Source organism: Bombus vancouverensis, chromosome 3 (genome assembly GCF_051014615.1).
Source record: "Bombus vancouverensis nearcticus chromosome 3, iyBomVanc1_principal, whole genome shotgun sequence".
In the NCBI taxonomy this organism is placed as follows: domain Eukaryota; kingdom Metazoa; phylum Arthropoda; class Insecta; order Hymenoptera; family Apidae; genus Bombus; species Bombus vancouverensis.
In genome coordinates, this window is record NC_134913.1 from 14,485,628 (window position 1) to 14,500,314 (window position 14,687).

At 31.1% G+C, this 14,687-nt stretch overlaps 4 protein-coding genes across 8 annotated transcripts; 2 read left to right on the forward strand and 2 right to left on the reverse strand.

Annotated features, from left to right (window-relative positions):
* Positions 1-132: 132 nt before the first annotated feature.
* LOC117153782 (uncharacterized) lies at positions 133-5,690 on the forward strand. Its single transcript, XM_033328134.2, has 5 exons — positions 133-259; positions 925-994; positions 1,105-1,443; positions 1,569-4,449; positions 4,555-5,690. The coding sequence occupies exons 2-5, from the start codon at positions 963-965 to the stop codon at positions 4,771-4,773; spliced, it is 3,471 nt and encodes a 1,156-aa protein (XP_033184025.1). The 5' UTR covers positions 133-259; positions 925-962; the 3' UTR covers positions 4,774-5,690.
* LOC117153784 (uncharacterized) lies at positions 5,456-7,693 on the reverse strand. The gene is made up of 5 exons (XM_033328138.2): positions 7,265-7,693; positions 6,894-7,100; positions 6,265-6,570; positions 5,929-6,171; positions 5,456-5,840 (listed from the first exon to the last, which is right to left on the reverse strand). The coding sequence occupies exons 1-5, from the start codon at positions 7,277-7,279 to the stop codon at positions 5,721-5,723; spliced, it is 891 nt and encodes a 296-aa protein (XP_033184029.1). The 5' UTR covers positions 7,280-7,693; the 3' UTR covers positions 5,456-5,720.
* Positions 7,694-9,029: 1,336 nt separating this feature from the next.
* On the forward strand, positions 9,030-11,570 carry TFAM (mitochondrial transcription factor A). Its single transcript, XM_033328140.2, has 4 exons — positions 9,030-9,220; positions 9,499-9,856; positions 9,965-10,063; positions 10,134-11,570. The coding sequence occupies exons 1-4, from the start codon at positions 9,162-9,164 to the stop codon at positions 10,341-10,343; spliced, it is 726 nt and encodes a 241-aa protein (XP_033184031.1). The 5' UTR covers positions 9,030-9,161; the 3' UTR covers positions 10,344-11,570.
* A 1,564-nt stretch (positions 11,571-13,134) lies between these two features.
* LOC117153787 (uncharacterized) lies at positions 13,135-14,653 on the reverse strand. Of its 5 annotated transcripts, none has more exons than XM_076617046.1 (5): positions 14,563-14,653; positions 13,913-14,029; positions 13,733-13,828; positions 13,520-13,650; positions 13,135-13,442 (listed from the first exon to the last, which is right to left on the reverse strand). In XM_076617046.1, the coding sequence occupies exons 1-5, from the start codon at positions 14,585-14,587 to the stop codon at positions 13,173-13,175; spliced, it is 639 nt and encodes a 212-aa protein (XP_076473161.1). In that variant the 5' UTR covers positions 14,588-14,653; the 3' UTR covers positions 13,135-13,172. The 5 variants fall into 5 exon arrangements, with proteins under 5 accessions (XP_076473161.1, XP_076473160.1, XP_076473162.1 ...); XM_076617045.1 differs by having other exon boundaries at positions 14,557-14,602; XM_076617047.1 differs by having other exon boundaries at positions 14,460-14,598.
* Between the last annotated feature and the right edge of the window lie 34 nt (positions 14,654-14,687).

A 14,687-nucleotide genomic window follows, 5' to 3' on the forward strand; every position in this document is an offset into this window, starting at 1 on the left:
CTTTTATTTCATAGATCAAGAGAATATGGCATACGAATATTAAGAGATTTTTTCCTGTATATGAGTTTTATATTAACAATTCGCTGATATACAGTCTGATAGTACATTTTTATAACTTTTATTTACAGCGATGGAAAATTTTACTGTTTCTGCCTATAAGTAACATAAATGTTTAACGCGAGGGCGGTGCAGTTTTTCATTAAAGCGAACTACATATCAGCAATCCGGTGCAATTTAACTTTGACATAAATATGTGAAAGTAAGATTTTTTTGTATTTTTCAATGCTTTTTTAATTGATCTCTTGCCTCTACAACTTTTAATTCTAAGATTGAAAGTTAATATTATTATTTATAATATTTTTGCTATTCGTATTATCGTTGGCCTGCAGTTAACCTAACTCGTCAGTCGTAACATGGATATATTGACTTTCGTATATTAATTAAATTGTATTATGTGCAACGTTCGTCAATATTTTATTTTATCGCAGCCTCAAGGCTCCAGATGTTATGATGCAACTATGTGTATCTATTTGTTGATTTCATCTACATAATTCGAAACAAAAATTACGACATCGTTTTTACAATTTTACAAAATTACAATCGTTTGTATGCATTGACACTATTATAAATACAACTGATATATGAATTGTTGCTCAACATCTCTTTGTTCACCATCTTCCATAATAATATTTAATAAATTATATATTGATGTATAATATATCTTTGAAAATAAGTATAATAAATAAATGTGTATGCATATATATATATATATATATATATATATATATATATATATATATATATGTATGTATACTTAATGTGGATAGAAAACTTCTTTATATGTTTGTTCTTCACATATTACAAAGTTCAGTACTCCGTATATGTGAAGTAAAGTATAATTACATATCTACTTTGTTTCCATAGATAAAACATTTTATATAGAAATTCAAGGTACACAGAATATGGGCCTAAACGCAGCTGTACAAGCTTTAAAGTAAGTTGAAGATAAAGAAATTATAATCAAGTACCTGTAACTATTAATATTATAATACAAATACCTATATAATATTTGTTGAAAATCCATTTGATTACTATTTTTATTAGGAAAGCAGAGCCTTTAAAGGACAAAGTACAACGGTGCAGAGATCTTCTAAATGATAGTGATGCGTGGGTATGCCAGCAACAGCTACAGAAGATATATCAACAAGTTCTGATATTGGATTTGGAATATGCTTTGGACCGGAAAGTTGAGCAGGAACTTTGGAATCTAGGATTTAAAAATTATATAGCAACTTTACAATCCCAGGCAAAGGATAGGAAAAATCCTAAACGTGGAGAATCTCAAGCTTTACTTAGCTGGTGCTTGGAAGCTGCTAGTGGTTTTTATTTGACATTATTACAAGAAATTTGTACTGCATTTGATTTAGATTTACCATTTAGAAGGTAATTAGATAGAATCAATTATAGGATGCTTATATTTTTTATTTTGTTATAAATTCAGTTTATATCATACACGATTTGTGCAAAGTATTTTGTAGAACAAAGTTTATAGGTGTGATATTTTTTAGGAAGGGTTACATTTATGGATGTACATCACCATGGAAAGCTATTGAAAAGTTATCAGTGCCTCATAAATCTTCATGTTTTTATGCGTGCCAATATTGCCTTGTGCATTTAGGGGATATTGCTCGTTATAGAAATGAAAGTAAACAAGCGGAGTTATTCTACAGGCATGCTGTATCATTGTCACCATCCAGTGGACAACCATACAATCAATTAGCCCTTCTTGAGGCATCGCGCGGTAACAAATTGGCAACTGTTTTTCATTACACACGGTCTGTAGCTGTAAAACATCCTTTCCCCGTTGCCACAACGAACTTGGCAAAAACATTATCGTCCGCTTTGAACGATACGTCGCTGAATATAGATGGAAAAACAAAATTATCTTCTCAAGAATATGTAGCAGTTTTTTTGAAACTTCATGGCGTTATCCACAATCTTGGCGACTTAAAAGTTGCTTCAACATATGCAAAATTATTAACTGAGACATTGACAGCCTTAGTTGCTACAGAAAGTTTTAGCTCTTGGATGCTTGTTCAAATGTTTGTGATTAACTTGTATGCCTTGGAACATACAACGAGTGTTGTCATGGGTAATAATGAACCGTTAAGACACGAACAATTAACATCTGACGAAAAGATTGCTCGTGATTGTATTTTGGATCTCATAGCTGGAAGCCTGTCTGCTTTATTGTTACCTGTTTATACAATCAAAAATTCTATTATTGACTATTTCGCTTTGCCTTCTATAAAACTGTGCCTTGATTGGATTCATACAAAACCCACAGTTTTGGAGGAACTAGCTTTTACATCGAGACTTCAAATTTGGCCCAGCTTATGCGTATTGTTGAACGCTTTGCAAAATTGTGTGGCCGATTTCGCATATGATCAATATATTAAGGTACCACTGCCAGAGGATCGTGACCTACAAGGATTCTTACCGTTGGAGAAAAGTTTCGAATGTTTAAAATTTACGAGTACCGATTTAGAAGATAATGTCGAGGCTTCCAATAAACTGCGTGCAGTTCGTATTCTTCGTTTAGGTCATTGTTTAGCACAATATAAGGTCAATGGTACTGCGTTAATTGCTATTACATTAAGTGAAGAAAAGGGTGACAACAGGTTCAGTTCTATGAGTGAAGGAAACGGTTTGAGTAATGAATTGATGAAAGAATTAGAAGAACTCAGTTTAAATAGAGGAAGACAGTCTGCTGTATCAACTAGTCCAGTTCTCTCAGAGTCTGCCAGCAGTAAAGGTTCTACCGACGTCGATATGTTGGAACATGCCTTAGATAAGAGGATAGGTATCTTGAAGCCTCAAGGTTCGTTAGAGCGAAGTAAAGACACGGTTTTGATCACCTCTACGGAATCCAGTACTTTTGAAACTAATGTCCAACCTACTACAAGGAAACCTAGGCAAAACATAGCGATGCAAACGATAATGCGACGTGCTGAAACTGAACAAAAACAGGTTACGTTTAAAAATTTGTCTCCATTAAACGTAGAAGAGGAGAGTGAAAAAAAATTTAAATTGAGTGGAGCATCAGTGAGTCCAGTAAAAGGTGTCCCTCCAGGTGGGAGTAAAAATATGGTTGTTGGAGAAATATCAAAGGCGAACAATGTTTCAAACGCGATTGCGAATACACCAATCACCGTTCAAAGTCGATTACCGTTGATGCCTTCTGCTACATCTACTGTGCAAAGCCCAATCATTACCACTCAAAATCAAGTAAAAACCACAAAATTACAGCACGCTGTTTCAGCACCACAATCTTCTCAAATTAACCATCTTTCTGTAAAAGAACAACAAGCGTCCGGGATTTCGACTCCAATATCTGGAATATCTCAATGTGTAGGGACTATTTGTTATCAAAATCCAACATTTAATGTTCAGAATCCACAATTTACGAAAAATTATGTCACGAATCATGTTGGAAATCTATCGAGTTATCCGATTCAAGGACATTTTACTAGTTCAGTACAACAATCGATGCAATCACAGAGTATAGGTTTACAATATACATCCAGTCAAAATAGGTCTATGCATCAGAGAGCACAGACTCATAACATACCTCAGAATACATTGTTGCATCAAAATCTTGGAATACTGTCTTCAGCTCAGCCGAGTAATGTTATACCAAATGCTTCACAAAATATTAATTCCCAACAAAGTAGAAATATTGGCGTGCAGCAAAATCGTAGTTTGAATACTCAACAGAACCACAACTTGAATGTGCAACAACAGAATGTTATGAAAACTAGTCTTAGACCAAGCACAATATCTTTACATAATCAAGGTTCATTACCTAATTCAACTATTGCAAATGTTTCTACTTTGTCAACATTAAATACATATCAAAAGAAACTTCATCACGCTGCTCCTGTTATACCAAATGCATCAAATGTACCAAGCAATTCGCTAAATCCGACAACTACGCCCAATTTTCAATATAATTTTAATCAGAATGATTTTAATCAGAATACCTTTGGTCAAGTACCACAAAAGCAATTGTCGTCCGTGTACAATAAGAATTCGGATGTTTTGGAATTTTCGTTACCAAATCATTTAGGTATGTCAAAAAATCAGTCTCAGTCCACAACTAATTATCCGCTTTTCCAAAACTATGAAACCACAAATTTCAATCTGTGGAAAGACACTCAACAGTCACAACATTCTATACCTTGCTGGGGTTCAACTAGCAGAAGCATGCAATTACATAGTGAAGATACGTCTGTCATTGAAAACTATCATAATTGGGAAGACTCCTCTAATCCTGGAAACATAATGTCACAAATTCCATTGAGAACTTCAAATAGTTATCCATCAGATTCTCAACAAACCAAGCATTTTGGTACTGGAAGTAATTTCGAAAGTTCTAGATCTTTAGAGGTACATATATATTATATTTTTTAAAAAATTACACACACACGCAAAATTATGGAAATTGTTTACAGCAATTGTTTAAATTGTTACATTACATATTCTTGCTTACAGGTAGACAGCAAATCAAATCAATCAATCAGCACAGGAAACACGTATTCTCTATTTAGCAGTAACAATGCATGGGGGTCTAATGTACAAAGTTGTAATGTGTCAAATCAAGATCAAACAAAAACTCGGCTTAATCAACAATCTTTATGGTTTGGACCTGGACCATCTCCCTTGGAACGGCTTTTGGAACAGCAAAAATCATTACGTGAAGGAGGTACCTGAAGGAAAGCAATATAAGATAATGTCGAAGTATATTGAAAAAAGATATATCCAAATTTTGGATTCAATTAACCAAGGGGATTTAGCAAAACGTATCATAATAAATTCCATCGATCGTTTGACGGAACTGTTAAATTTGTTACAAAGCAACAGCTAGTGAAAAGTTTCGTAGGCGTTTAGGTGTTCGTTGTGTAAAGCGAACAACACATACGTCCAAGGCGTTATGAAACACGCTATATAAAAATGCATAGATGTTAATTACTTACATTAATTGTTGCGCGCATAATAGTAAACGAAGTTATTCTGGTAGTGGATATTGCGCGATGGAGTTTAAAAAACAAAAAATGGGGAAACAAAGAAAAAAGAGGAAAAAAGAAAAAAGCGGTTTTTTTTTCAATGTATTCAGACGTACGTTCTATTTATGTCGCTTTAAAAGAATGATACTCAATGACAAAACGACTCGTCATCAATAAATAATTAGTAATAAGAGTTCCATACATAAACCGCATCATTTAACGCTAACAGCGTATAATCTGTATAAGTTTAAAGATGCGCATTTTACGAAAATGATTAAATCTTTCAATTTATTTTGTAACTCAAAATTATGTACAATTTATCTTTAAAAGTACCGACTTCACAAAATGGAGGAAAAGAAATGGGGAAAAAGAGACACGCATACACAATGTACGAAGAACGTGTAATATATTTGTCTTTTTATCAGCAAGGGAAACAATATATTGGTAAATTTTTAGGTTGAAATTAAATAGAACGAGTAGTATAAAATAGCGTGTATAACATTGTAAAAATGAGAAAGAAATTGAATGTAACGAATATAAAAAGTAATTTTGTTGAAATGACTAAAAGAGAAAAGTTACTTTCGATTATTTTCAAATACATATATTAAACTTTAATGAAAATGATTTGGCGGCAGTTATAATTTACTACCATTTTTACAAATTCCTTCGCTCTATTATTAATGTACATTCAAATGATTTGCACTTCATCAGACAAGACACCTCACTTCTCGTCAGGCAAAGAGGATATGGTTTTTCATAGTGGCATAATACTACCTGTTTCGAGTACAAAATAATTAATAAATATTAGCAAATTTATTCTAACTTAACATTTATAGCAGGTTTAACAATTTAAAGATGTTACCGTCATAAAACGCTGCAAGTGTAAATTTTGATTTTTAAGCATGAGCTCACATTGAAACTGTTCTGGTGAGACATGGTCATCCACAAGCTGTATATTTGCTTGTAGTTCCTCATCATTATGAATCGTTATTTTAAAAAAGAACAACGCCATATTACTTATATTAAAAGCAAAATTATGCTCTTTTGGCAATGTATCTATCTCTATTATACATGACTTTGAAAATCTTTTATTATCTTGATAAACCTAAAACCAAGCATTTTACATCTAAATAAAAGTGCAATAATATTTAAAAAGAATAACAATAATAATAAAAAAGATATATAGTGATTTTAATACCTCATAAAATATATTTTCATGACATTTTCTTAAATGTTTTATAAGTACTGCACAAGGTAATTTATGCCTGCATGACCTTATACAGCAAGGATATGATGAAGCAGTGGCATGTATTGTATATTTGCTTTTATTGTTTTGTCTACAATTGTGATGTGTTTTTCCATTTGTTTGTGTATTAAATTTAATTACTGCATCTGTTTGTGTAGAAATACTTTCAAGTTCTTTCTGAAACATCTTCTTTTCATAGTCAACAATGCGTTGTAAACATTTCTTTTCCACCTGTTTTAATTGATTTTCTACTGATTCCTATTAAACATGCATAACATAGTTGAGAATAATCTTCAAGAGTTTATTTATTCCTACGATTTTTGAAAAATAACTTTATCTATTAGCTTAACAATGACATTATTTTAATGCAGAAAATGATAAGTATGTCTGTATGTATAAATAAAAGATATTGCATAAGTTAATAATAATGTCTTGTAACAAGATTCCTGTTAATGAAAGATAATATTTATTTTCATTATAGAAAAAACACATTGTGTTAAGCTCTACAGATATTTGCATATTTAGATATGCATACATTTTCATTAATTTTCGTACAAAAAAAAGTATTTAGATCATTAGACCTTTATGTGCTCAAGATTATCAATTAGTTGTTCCGCGACTAAGTTTCTGGTTGTAATAAGATCTTCATTGCATATTGGACACTTTGGCACTTTCTTAAAGCAGAAGTGACAGATGTGATGTCCATTCGTACACTGTAAAATCTTTCCCTTGGGTATTTCCAAACATATAGAACATTGAAGTATTTCATACAATATCTTATTCCAGTCCTATAGACGTATCATAATCCATAACAGTTATAACAGTAATCAGTAACATATATGATATTTAATAACTTTAAATAAAATCATAATCAGATTACATAAAGAGAAAAAAACATTTCAATATTTTATATTTCAAGTAAATCTTTATATATTGATGTAAAAGAATATACCTCATTTTTATCCATTATATTAAATTAAAAGTAATTTCAAACTAACAAAATATTTAATATTTAACTTAGCAGCAAACTTAGCATAAACTTAGCAGTCGTTTTCGTGATTCAATTCTTTATATACCTTGCGGTTGTTTTGTGAATATTCCGGTATTCCCAAGAAACCTACCACCGTGTTAAACTTTATGTCGCTAAAGTACTAGAGTTATATCAGCTATAAAATATTACGATAATCTTGTATGTTCAAAGCAATTTTAAGTTAAATTTTCTTATGAAATATAAAATCGAAAGTCGAAATAACAAATTTTATTTAAGATCACTTAATCCAAATTCTTTAGTGATAATTCTATTCATCATTGCTGATTACCATAACAGCCGATGTGTTAAATTAAAGTACTACCAGAAAAGAAATTTCTTCTTATCAGTATCCTTTTCTTTAAACTTTAATATGTTAAGAAGTGCTATTTAAATAAGCAAAATGTAACAAAAAAGTGCCGTAAACAATAATAAGTATTTTTAATTTTATTTTAAAACTATACTTAAACCTAACCTCAATCTAAGAGAAACTCTAGAAAATTTCCTCATTTTCATTTCAATCCAGCTTGAAAGCTAGGGTCGAGCAGCGGGATATTTTTGCGTAGAACTCGGAAACTAAGGTCGAGCGCCGATTATATGTATAGATAAAAATTATTTAAAGTGTTGAACTTTATGATATATCTCAATATAATCGATATGGGAGAGGACGCCTTTCATCGACAACTTTACTGGTTTCGATGTAGTAAGCGAATCGCAAAACAAAAATGATGAAATTTTCTGAGTATTTTGTAAGATCGAGATTAGATTTAAGTTTAATTCTAAAGTGAAATTAAAAATATTTATATTTGTTTGCGACACTTTTTTTTATCATACTTTGCTCACTTAAATAGCCCTTTTTAACATATTAAAGTTTGAGAAAAATCAGGTACTGACTAAATTCCTCACTATTAGCATTTAATGTAACGAATGCAAATGTTTCAAAACAAAAATTTGTATCTAATTCTAGTCGTTCCTTAGATGATATGAGATGTCTCAATTTACACTCGGAAGTTCATGGAAAGAGACAAATGCTTTAAAATACCAAAGTATTAAACTCCTGAGTGCGCGGGATAAGGGTCAGAGTTTTTATCGAAATAAGTAAGAGTTGAGTTAAATAGGTTTGATAATTGTCTCTATATTTGGTTGGTATTGAAGCCAAAGTGATTCCGAGAATTCTCTCTGCTCCTTCGTTACAATTTCTGATTTAGCAAAATGTGAAAATCAGTAGGAGTTTATGAGGTCCAATCCGAAGGATAACTCCCATCTCCAAAGAGACCTAATCTAACCTTCATCTAATTTTTTTATTGTTTCCAGTTGCATTTTTGTTAGTGGATTTTTGAATCTAGTCAAATTTTTTGTTTTAGGTATCTTTTTTATTGTTACGTCCTTTCACTATTGAAATCTTAAGCAATCTTATTGGGCGTAAATTATTTAAAGTATATTTAGAAAGTCATGCCTCAGTAAAGCGCACTTGACAATCATATTGTTCATTTAATGCGGTCAATATGTAATAAATATATTAAATAATAATAAATAATAATAAAATAATAATATATTAAAATAAGATTACATTCTCTTGCGAAATCCTTGATGAAGTCATCAAGGAATATGCGACATATATAAATAAGCTTAAAATTTCGCGCATTTAGGCTAGAACCAATCACCAATGCGGTATCAATGTATCATGTGACCGTGTTCCCCACATCCCGAAAATTTCCATCATCTACAGTCCCATTGGTTATTCTTCCTGGTTATTTTGTGTCCATTATTAAAACAAGCATTATTTACGAAGGATGAAGCAATAAGAATTATTGTCTGCAAAATGGTATACTTTGGAAGATTTATATTTCTTATGCGGTCGGATAACCTATTGCGCACAAGGTCAAGTTCAAATAAACATTATAATAAAATAAATTTTTCCAAATAATTTCGAAGTAATGTGAATAATGGTTAATCCCTTGTTCCACGTGTGAATTAGTTTCTTGTTGACATTATTATTCGATCTCCATATATTTAGTTTCAGATCACATATTATTTAATACACACAGCATAACTTATTTTTTAACTTTAATGATATAACAACTTTTCTTGTTATACATGATTTGTAAAGAATATTTCTTTAATCATATGTTTCATAAAACAATATTTCATTATTTTAGAAATTGCTTATTAAATTTGTACCAAAATGCCTCAAGAAGCACATTGAATCAGTTAAAAGATACAATCTTTCCACCAAAACCAAAGAAGCCAGAACCTCCGTTTCTTCTATATGTGAAACATGTTAAATCCAAATTTCTCAAAGAAACACCTGATATGGGATATTCACTGATATTAAAGAGAGCATCCAAGGAATGGGCAGAATTAGATTTTACCGAAAAGGAATGTTTTATAGACCAATATCATACAAATTTTGAAGCATATAAGAATGAATTAAAAGAATATAATGATTCTCTTACCGACGAACAAAGACAATTATGGAAAAAAAAGAAAAAAGAATATGAAAAATATAATAGTAATGTAAGTAATAAACGGGTAACTGTGTTGCATTAAGTCATATTATTAATTCATTTTTCATTGATAAATTCATTTTTTATTGATTAGCATAAAGTTTAAAATTAATTGCAGAAAAATGGAATGCTTGGAAAACCAAAGAAACCACCAAATGCATATTTTTGTTATATGTCATCAAAGAAAAATAACAAAAATCCAGATATGACTAGTAAGGTATGGCAAACTAATTTCTAATTAACTAAGGTTATTTTATCTATCAGTGATTAATAAAATCAATAATTAGGAATGGGTAAAATCATTGACCACAAGTTGGAAAGAATTATCAGAAGCAGAGAAGGAATCATATATCACAAAAGCTACTCAACTTCAGACACAATACGATAAGGATTTAGAAAAGTGGGAGATGGAAATGATACAATCTGGTCATATTGATGTTGTGAGATCTAAAATTTTAACAAAATATAAGAAAACTAACAAAGAAAATAAGGAATAAAAATTAAAGTGTTCTATTCTATTTTAACTAATTATTTCTATCCAATAAGTTAACAGCAATTTATTTCAATTATATTCAATAATGTTATTATACGTTTTGTAAGTTAATGTGGTGATAATAGAAAAGTATGTTGAATCATTTAGAAATTGCATTTAACAAAAGATTTATAAACTTATAAATGAATTTACTACACTGCATAAGCTCCTTTAAGTCATTAAAATAAATTTAAAGCACACAATCTATCTTAGGTCATACCATAAGTTCGTGCCGACTTTTGTGTTTGTTAAGATATATCCTTTGTGAGATTTGCTGGGTGTTTCCTTTTTAGTCTTCTTTCTATGGTTGTGTTGATCGTTTCCGTTGCCAGCCGGTTCGGGTGCGTTGCTATTCTTTCTCTGTACCTTCTTGCGAATCTGCTAATCTCTTCCTTAACCGATGGTATTCCAAGGTCTTTCCGTATGTCCTCGTTTCTAACGTACCATGGGGCGTTTACAATTGATCCAAGAATTTTAGCTTGGACTGTCTCTATTTTGCTTATATGGACTTTTGTGTATACATTTCATGTGTCGATTTATAAACATACGGCGATAAGGGACCAATGCATTTGAGCTTAGCTAATCGAGAACAGGCTAAAGCAGATTTTCGTGGGTATAAGATCGTAATATAGTGAACACAGTGACTTCTAACAGTAAAAAATCATGAGTGAAATGCGTATCCATTTTCGACATCTAATGTTATATGAATTTCGGAAAGGAAGTTCTGTAACAATTGCCACGAAAAAAAAATGTGCTGTTTACGGAGAAAATGCGCTTTCATCTCGCACCTGTAGGAAGTGGTTCCAAGGTTTTAGAGGTGGGAATTTCTGTTTAGAAGACGAGGAACGCTCCGGGCGTCCTCCTCAGACAGACGAAGATAAAATTCGGGATCTTGTTGAAAAATCACGAAGTTTGACAGTTCAAGAGATGTCAAATGTTCTGAAAATACCTAAGACAACGATTCATAGGCGTTTAAAAAAAATAACATATATAACCGCTCGAAAAACGGCACGAACTTATGGGATGACCTAATACTAAAAAATTAAAATATGATGAAAGACTAGATGCGAATGTCTTTTAAATAATATTTGTATTTTTTCTAGTATATATCTTCATATTCTTTTGTGAATAACGTTTGTCATTTGAAGAGCAAAATTTTATCTTTTCACTAAATATATTCACTTTTAATTTATACTATGTGTCCTTTTTACATAACTCCTTGAATCAACTGTTAAGTTTATTTTATTTGTTTCAATTTGAATGGAATTGTGCTATGTGTTTATACATACTGCATAAATAGTTTATTGTAATTAAAATCACGTATTAATAGATTCAATAAAAGGATTAAACATTTATGTCAGTAAATAAACAAATACAACATGAATAAATTTAATTTCATATTATTAAACTTCAACCAATTCGGTCGTTTTTCCTTGATTAAAAGAATTATTGAAAACAAAAATTTAGTTTACTAGAAACAATTAGATTACATTTTCGTTACATTACGTATTTACTTATTAATCAAATTAATTAATTAAAGTATGGTCGTATACGTATACGACCATGGTATGTACGCGCACCGGCAGTAGGAGTTACATAGTAAGTTAAGAAAGTATGTAACGCTGTTGCAGACTTGTGACATCACGCGTTCTTCAGATATATTTGGTATGTAACCAGAAAAGTTCAGTTTTTCTAACTTTTAATTGTATATCATTCTTTTATTTTTAATAATTTTTTAAAAAATAAAAATACGTCTAAAATTTTTTCTTGTTGAATTCATTTACATATTAGTGAAAAATGAGGAGCAAACGAATTCTACTGATTTTATATTATTATAATTGTGTATTGCAAAGATTTGATTGACATGCAACATATTTGTCGGAGATGAAAGGACACCGGAGCCTTCCCTCTGGAACTTCGGGAAAATCCGTAAAATTGTAATTAAAGTTTACAGTTGTAATTAAACAATTTGCCATCATCCTGCCCAATTGTAATTGTTTGCGATTTGTGATAATAAATTTGGGCTCAAGGCCACCATCAGCCGCCGAACGTAGCCGCGGTCAACGGGACGGGCACTTCGTCGAACAAAGGTATGGAGCGATAGTATGACCCTCATTAAAAGAAATACCCATAGACGTACCTGACAGTAAAATATTCCGACGGTTCCTCCGGACAATGAATACCAGATGTTGAGGCACTTACAAGGCACAAGTGCAGTTAGCCTGAGGACCCGTCATAAAACCTGGGTTTTTGTTAATTAAGGTTTTTCAAACGGACAGGCAGCCTTTGTCCCAAATTGACCAATTGACAGCGACGTCAATTTCCCTTACTTTCGGAACGAGGGCTATACTCGACGAATCCGATGATCTCGTGTCCTTAGACACACCCCATCATAGTTTTCCTCGGTGGCATCATCGGAACGAAAATTCATTCTTTTTTGAGATCTCATCGACGAAGAGAGTAGCGCTTTACGATCTGTAAGTATTACACGTTTGAGTCAGATTGTGTGAGCAAGTATATCTATCATCCCGTGGATTCGTTATCAAACCTAAGACCAACGTCACTAGTATCGCAAGTGCCCAACCACCGCGGTTGATCGTCGAATCGGTAGTATCCATACTCGTATTACCAGGCCGTACCGTCGTTATAACACAGCGATGGCCAATTCCAATGAAGATCTATCAAACGCCCACAACCCTATTCATGACGCTTCTCTGACATATTTATATTTGTTTTTAATAATAATTTGGGCAAAGTCGACGAATCATATGTTTAATTACATTTCATATCTAATTTACATGGTTAAGATAATAGGAATGTCTGTATTATATAAACAGTAAAAGAATCCATAATATATTAATGTGAAACAGAAGATATATAAAGCTAAATCTCCAACTATCATATGACTTATTGTTACTAATTTTTTTAATTGATAAGTTAACTCAGGCTTAACATTGCATAAGATCAAAGCAGCATACAGTAGATTATTCTCTTGCATTTCTCGTGTATTCTTATAGTTGTACAAACGTCCCAGCATTACTAGAAAGTATGGTATTGTGATTGCCTGTAATATTTAATCCAGTATTTATTAGTACAACAAAATTCCAAGAATTTCAGTTTTTGATAAGTATCTATAATTACCTTCCCAAATAAATGATCCAGTTGTAATATGAGTAGAATATTGACAATAACAGCCAATAATATATAATTTATGCGATTTGTTAATAATGGAAGTGACAAACTTTTTGTCTCATATGAAGTACTGTCAATACCTTCAAGATTAATACTTAAATTACCAAGATTATCTATAATATTTTTGTAAAAATATAATTTCAATATTATATTGCATATTACCTGATATATCGCTATTTATACTTGGATATAAAGTTTCATTTTGTATATCTGGAGCAGTGAATGTTTGACTGAACGAACCTAAATGTATACTCTGGACTAGAATGATATAAGAATGAATATAAAAATATATTTTTAATAGTTATCTTTTATAATGAATGAAAATAAGTAAATTATATTTACCTTTTGATTCATTATCGTTGTCTCTACCAGTAATTTTCAATAACCGTTTCTCTGAATTTTCCAAAATTCTCCTTCTTCTGGCGTTTCTTTTGGCATTAATATCTTCCATGTCTCCTGCTGTATATTAATTAATTAAATATCAGCAGCTAAAATGTATCTTCCTTTTTAACTTAATATACATGCATGATATTGGCATAATTTAAAGAAGTAATCTTTGAAATCTATAAATACAACGTACGACGTATAATACATTGCTCTATCACATAAAATTTGCAAAATTCATTTGCAATATCAATAATCGATAATCAAACGTTAACGATAAACAAAGAATGTTATTGACTTCCATTTACAGAACAAAATTTCGGATTATTAATTAGTTGCATTTATAAAAAAAGGCTTAAATATTATGGTTTTTAGCAAACAATGATTTTAGGAATTGGAAATCATTATAACTCTGCCTACAACGTGTAATGATTAATTTCTAAAATTATAAATGTCAATCTCATCGAATCGACAGAATTAGAGCGTAAATAGCAATGCCACTAACAGATATAAATTTATAACTCAGTTGTTTAATTTCACTTTATTATTTGTTTATGTTAACAGGTTAAACATAAAACAAACTTTTACCAAACAATTCTTACTCTTACATAATTTTAGTTGGTATTTAAACATATATATATTGTGTAAAATATGTGATTCAAATGTAAATTAAGCTGCGTATCGCATGAGATTCTGAACCGTTACTGCATGCACAATGAAAAGGCAGCATATA

What these genes read in the sequence shown, in the direction of transcription:
- LOC117153782 (XM_033328134.2), top strand. Translation starts at nt 963, where the DNA reads ATGGGCCTAAACGCAGCTGTACAAGCTTTAAA. An exon ending in TTAGATTTACCATTTAGAAG is followed by an intron (nt 1,444 to 1,568) that starts GTAATTAGATAG and finishes GATATTTTTTAG; the next exon opens with GAAGGGTTACATTTATGGAT. An exon ending in AAAGTTCTAGATCTTTAGAG is followed by an intron (nt 4,450 to 4,554) that starts GTACATATATAT and finishes TCTTGCTTACAG; the next exon opens with GTAGACAGCAAATCAAATCA.
- TFAM (XM_033328140.2), top strand. Translation starts at nt 9,162, where the DNA reads ATGGTATACTTTGGAAGATTTATATTTCTTATGCGGTCGGATAACCTA. An exon ending in ATGAAAAATATAATAGTAAT is followed by an intron (nt 9,857 to 9,964) that starts GTAAGTAATAAA and finishes AATTAATTGCAG; the next exon opens with AAAAATGGAATGCTTGGAAA. An exon ending in ATCCAGATATGACTAGTAAG is followed by an intron (nt 10,064 to 10,133) that starts GTATGGCAAACT and finishes ATCAATAATTAG; the next exon opens with GAATGGGTAAAATCATTGAC.
- LOC117153784 (XM_033328138.2), bottom strand. An exon ending in ATAATCTTGAGCACATAAAG is followed by an intron (nt 6,571 to 6,893) that starts GTCTAATGATCT and finishes CATGTTTAATAG; the next exon opens with GAATCAGTAGAAAATCAATT. An exon ending in ACTTGCAGCGTTTTATGACG is followed by an intron (nt 5,841 to 5,928) that starts GTAACATCTTTA and finishes TACTCGAAACAG; the next exon opens with GTAGTATTATGCCACTATGA.
- LOC117153787 (XM_076617045.1), bottom strand. Translation starts at nt 14,587, where the DNA reads ATGTTTAAATACCAACTAAAATTATGTAAGA. An exon ending in CCAACTAAAATTATGTAAGA is followed by an intron (nt 14,030 to 14,556) that starts GTAAGAATTGTT and finishes ATTAATATACAG; the next exon opens with CAGGAGACATGGAAGATATT. An exon ending in CAACGATAATGAATCAAAAG is followed by an intron (nt 13,829 to 13,912) that starts GTAAATATAATT and finishes ATATCATTCTAG; the next exon opens with TCCAGAGTATACATTTAGGT.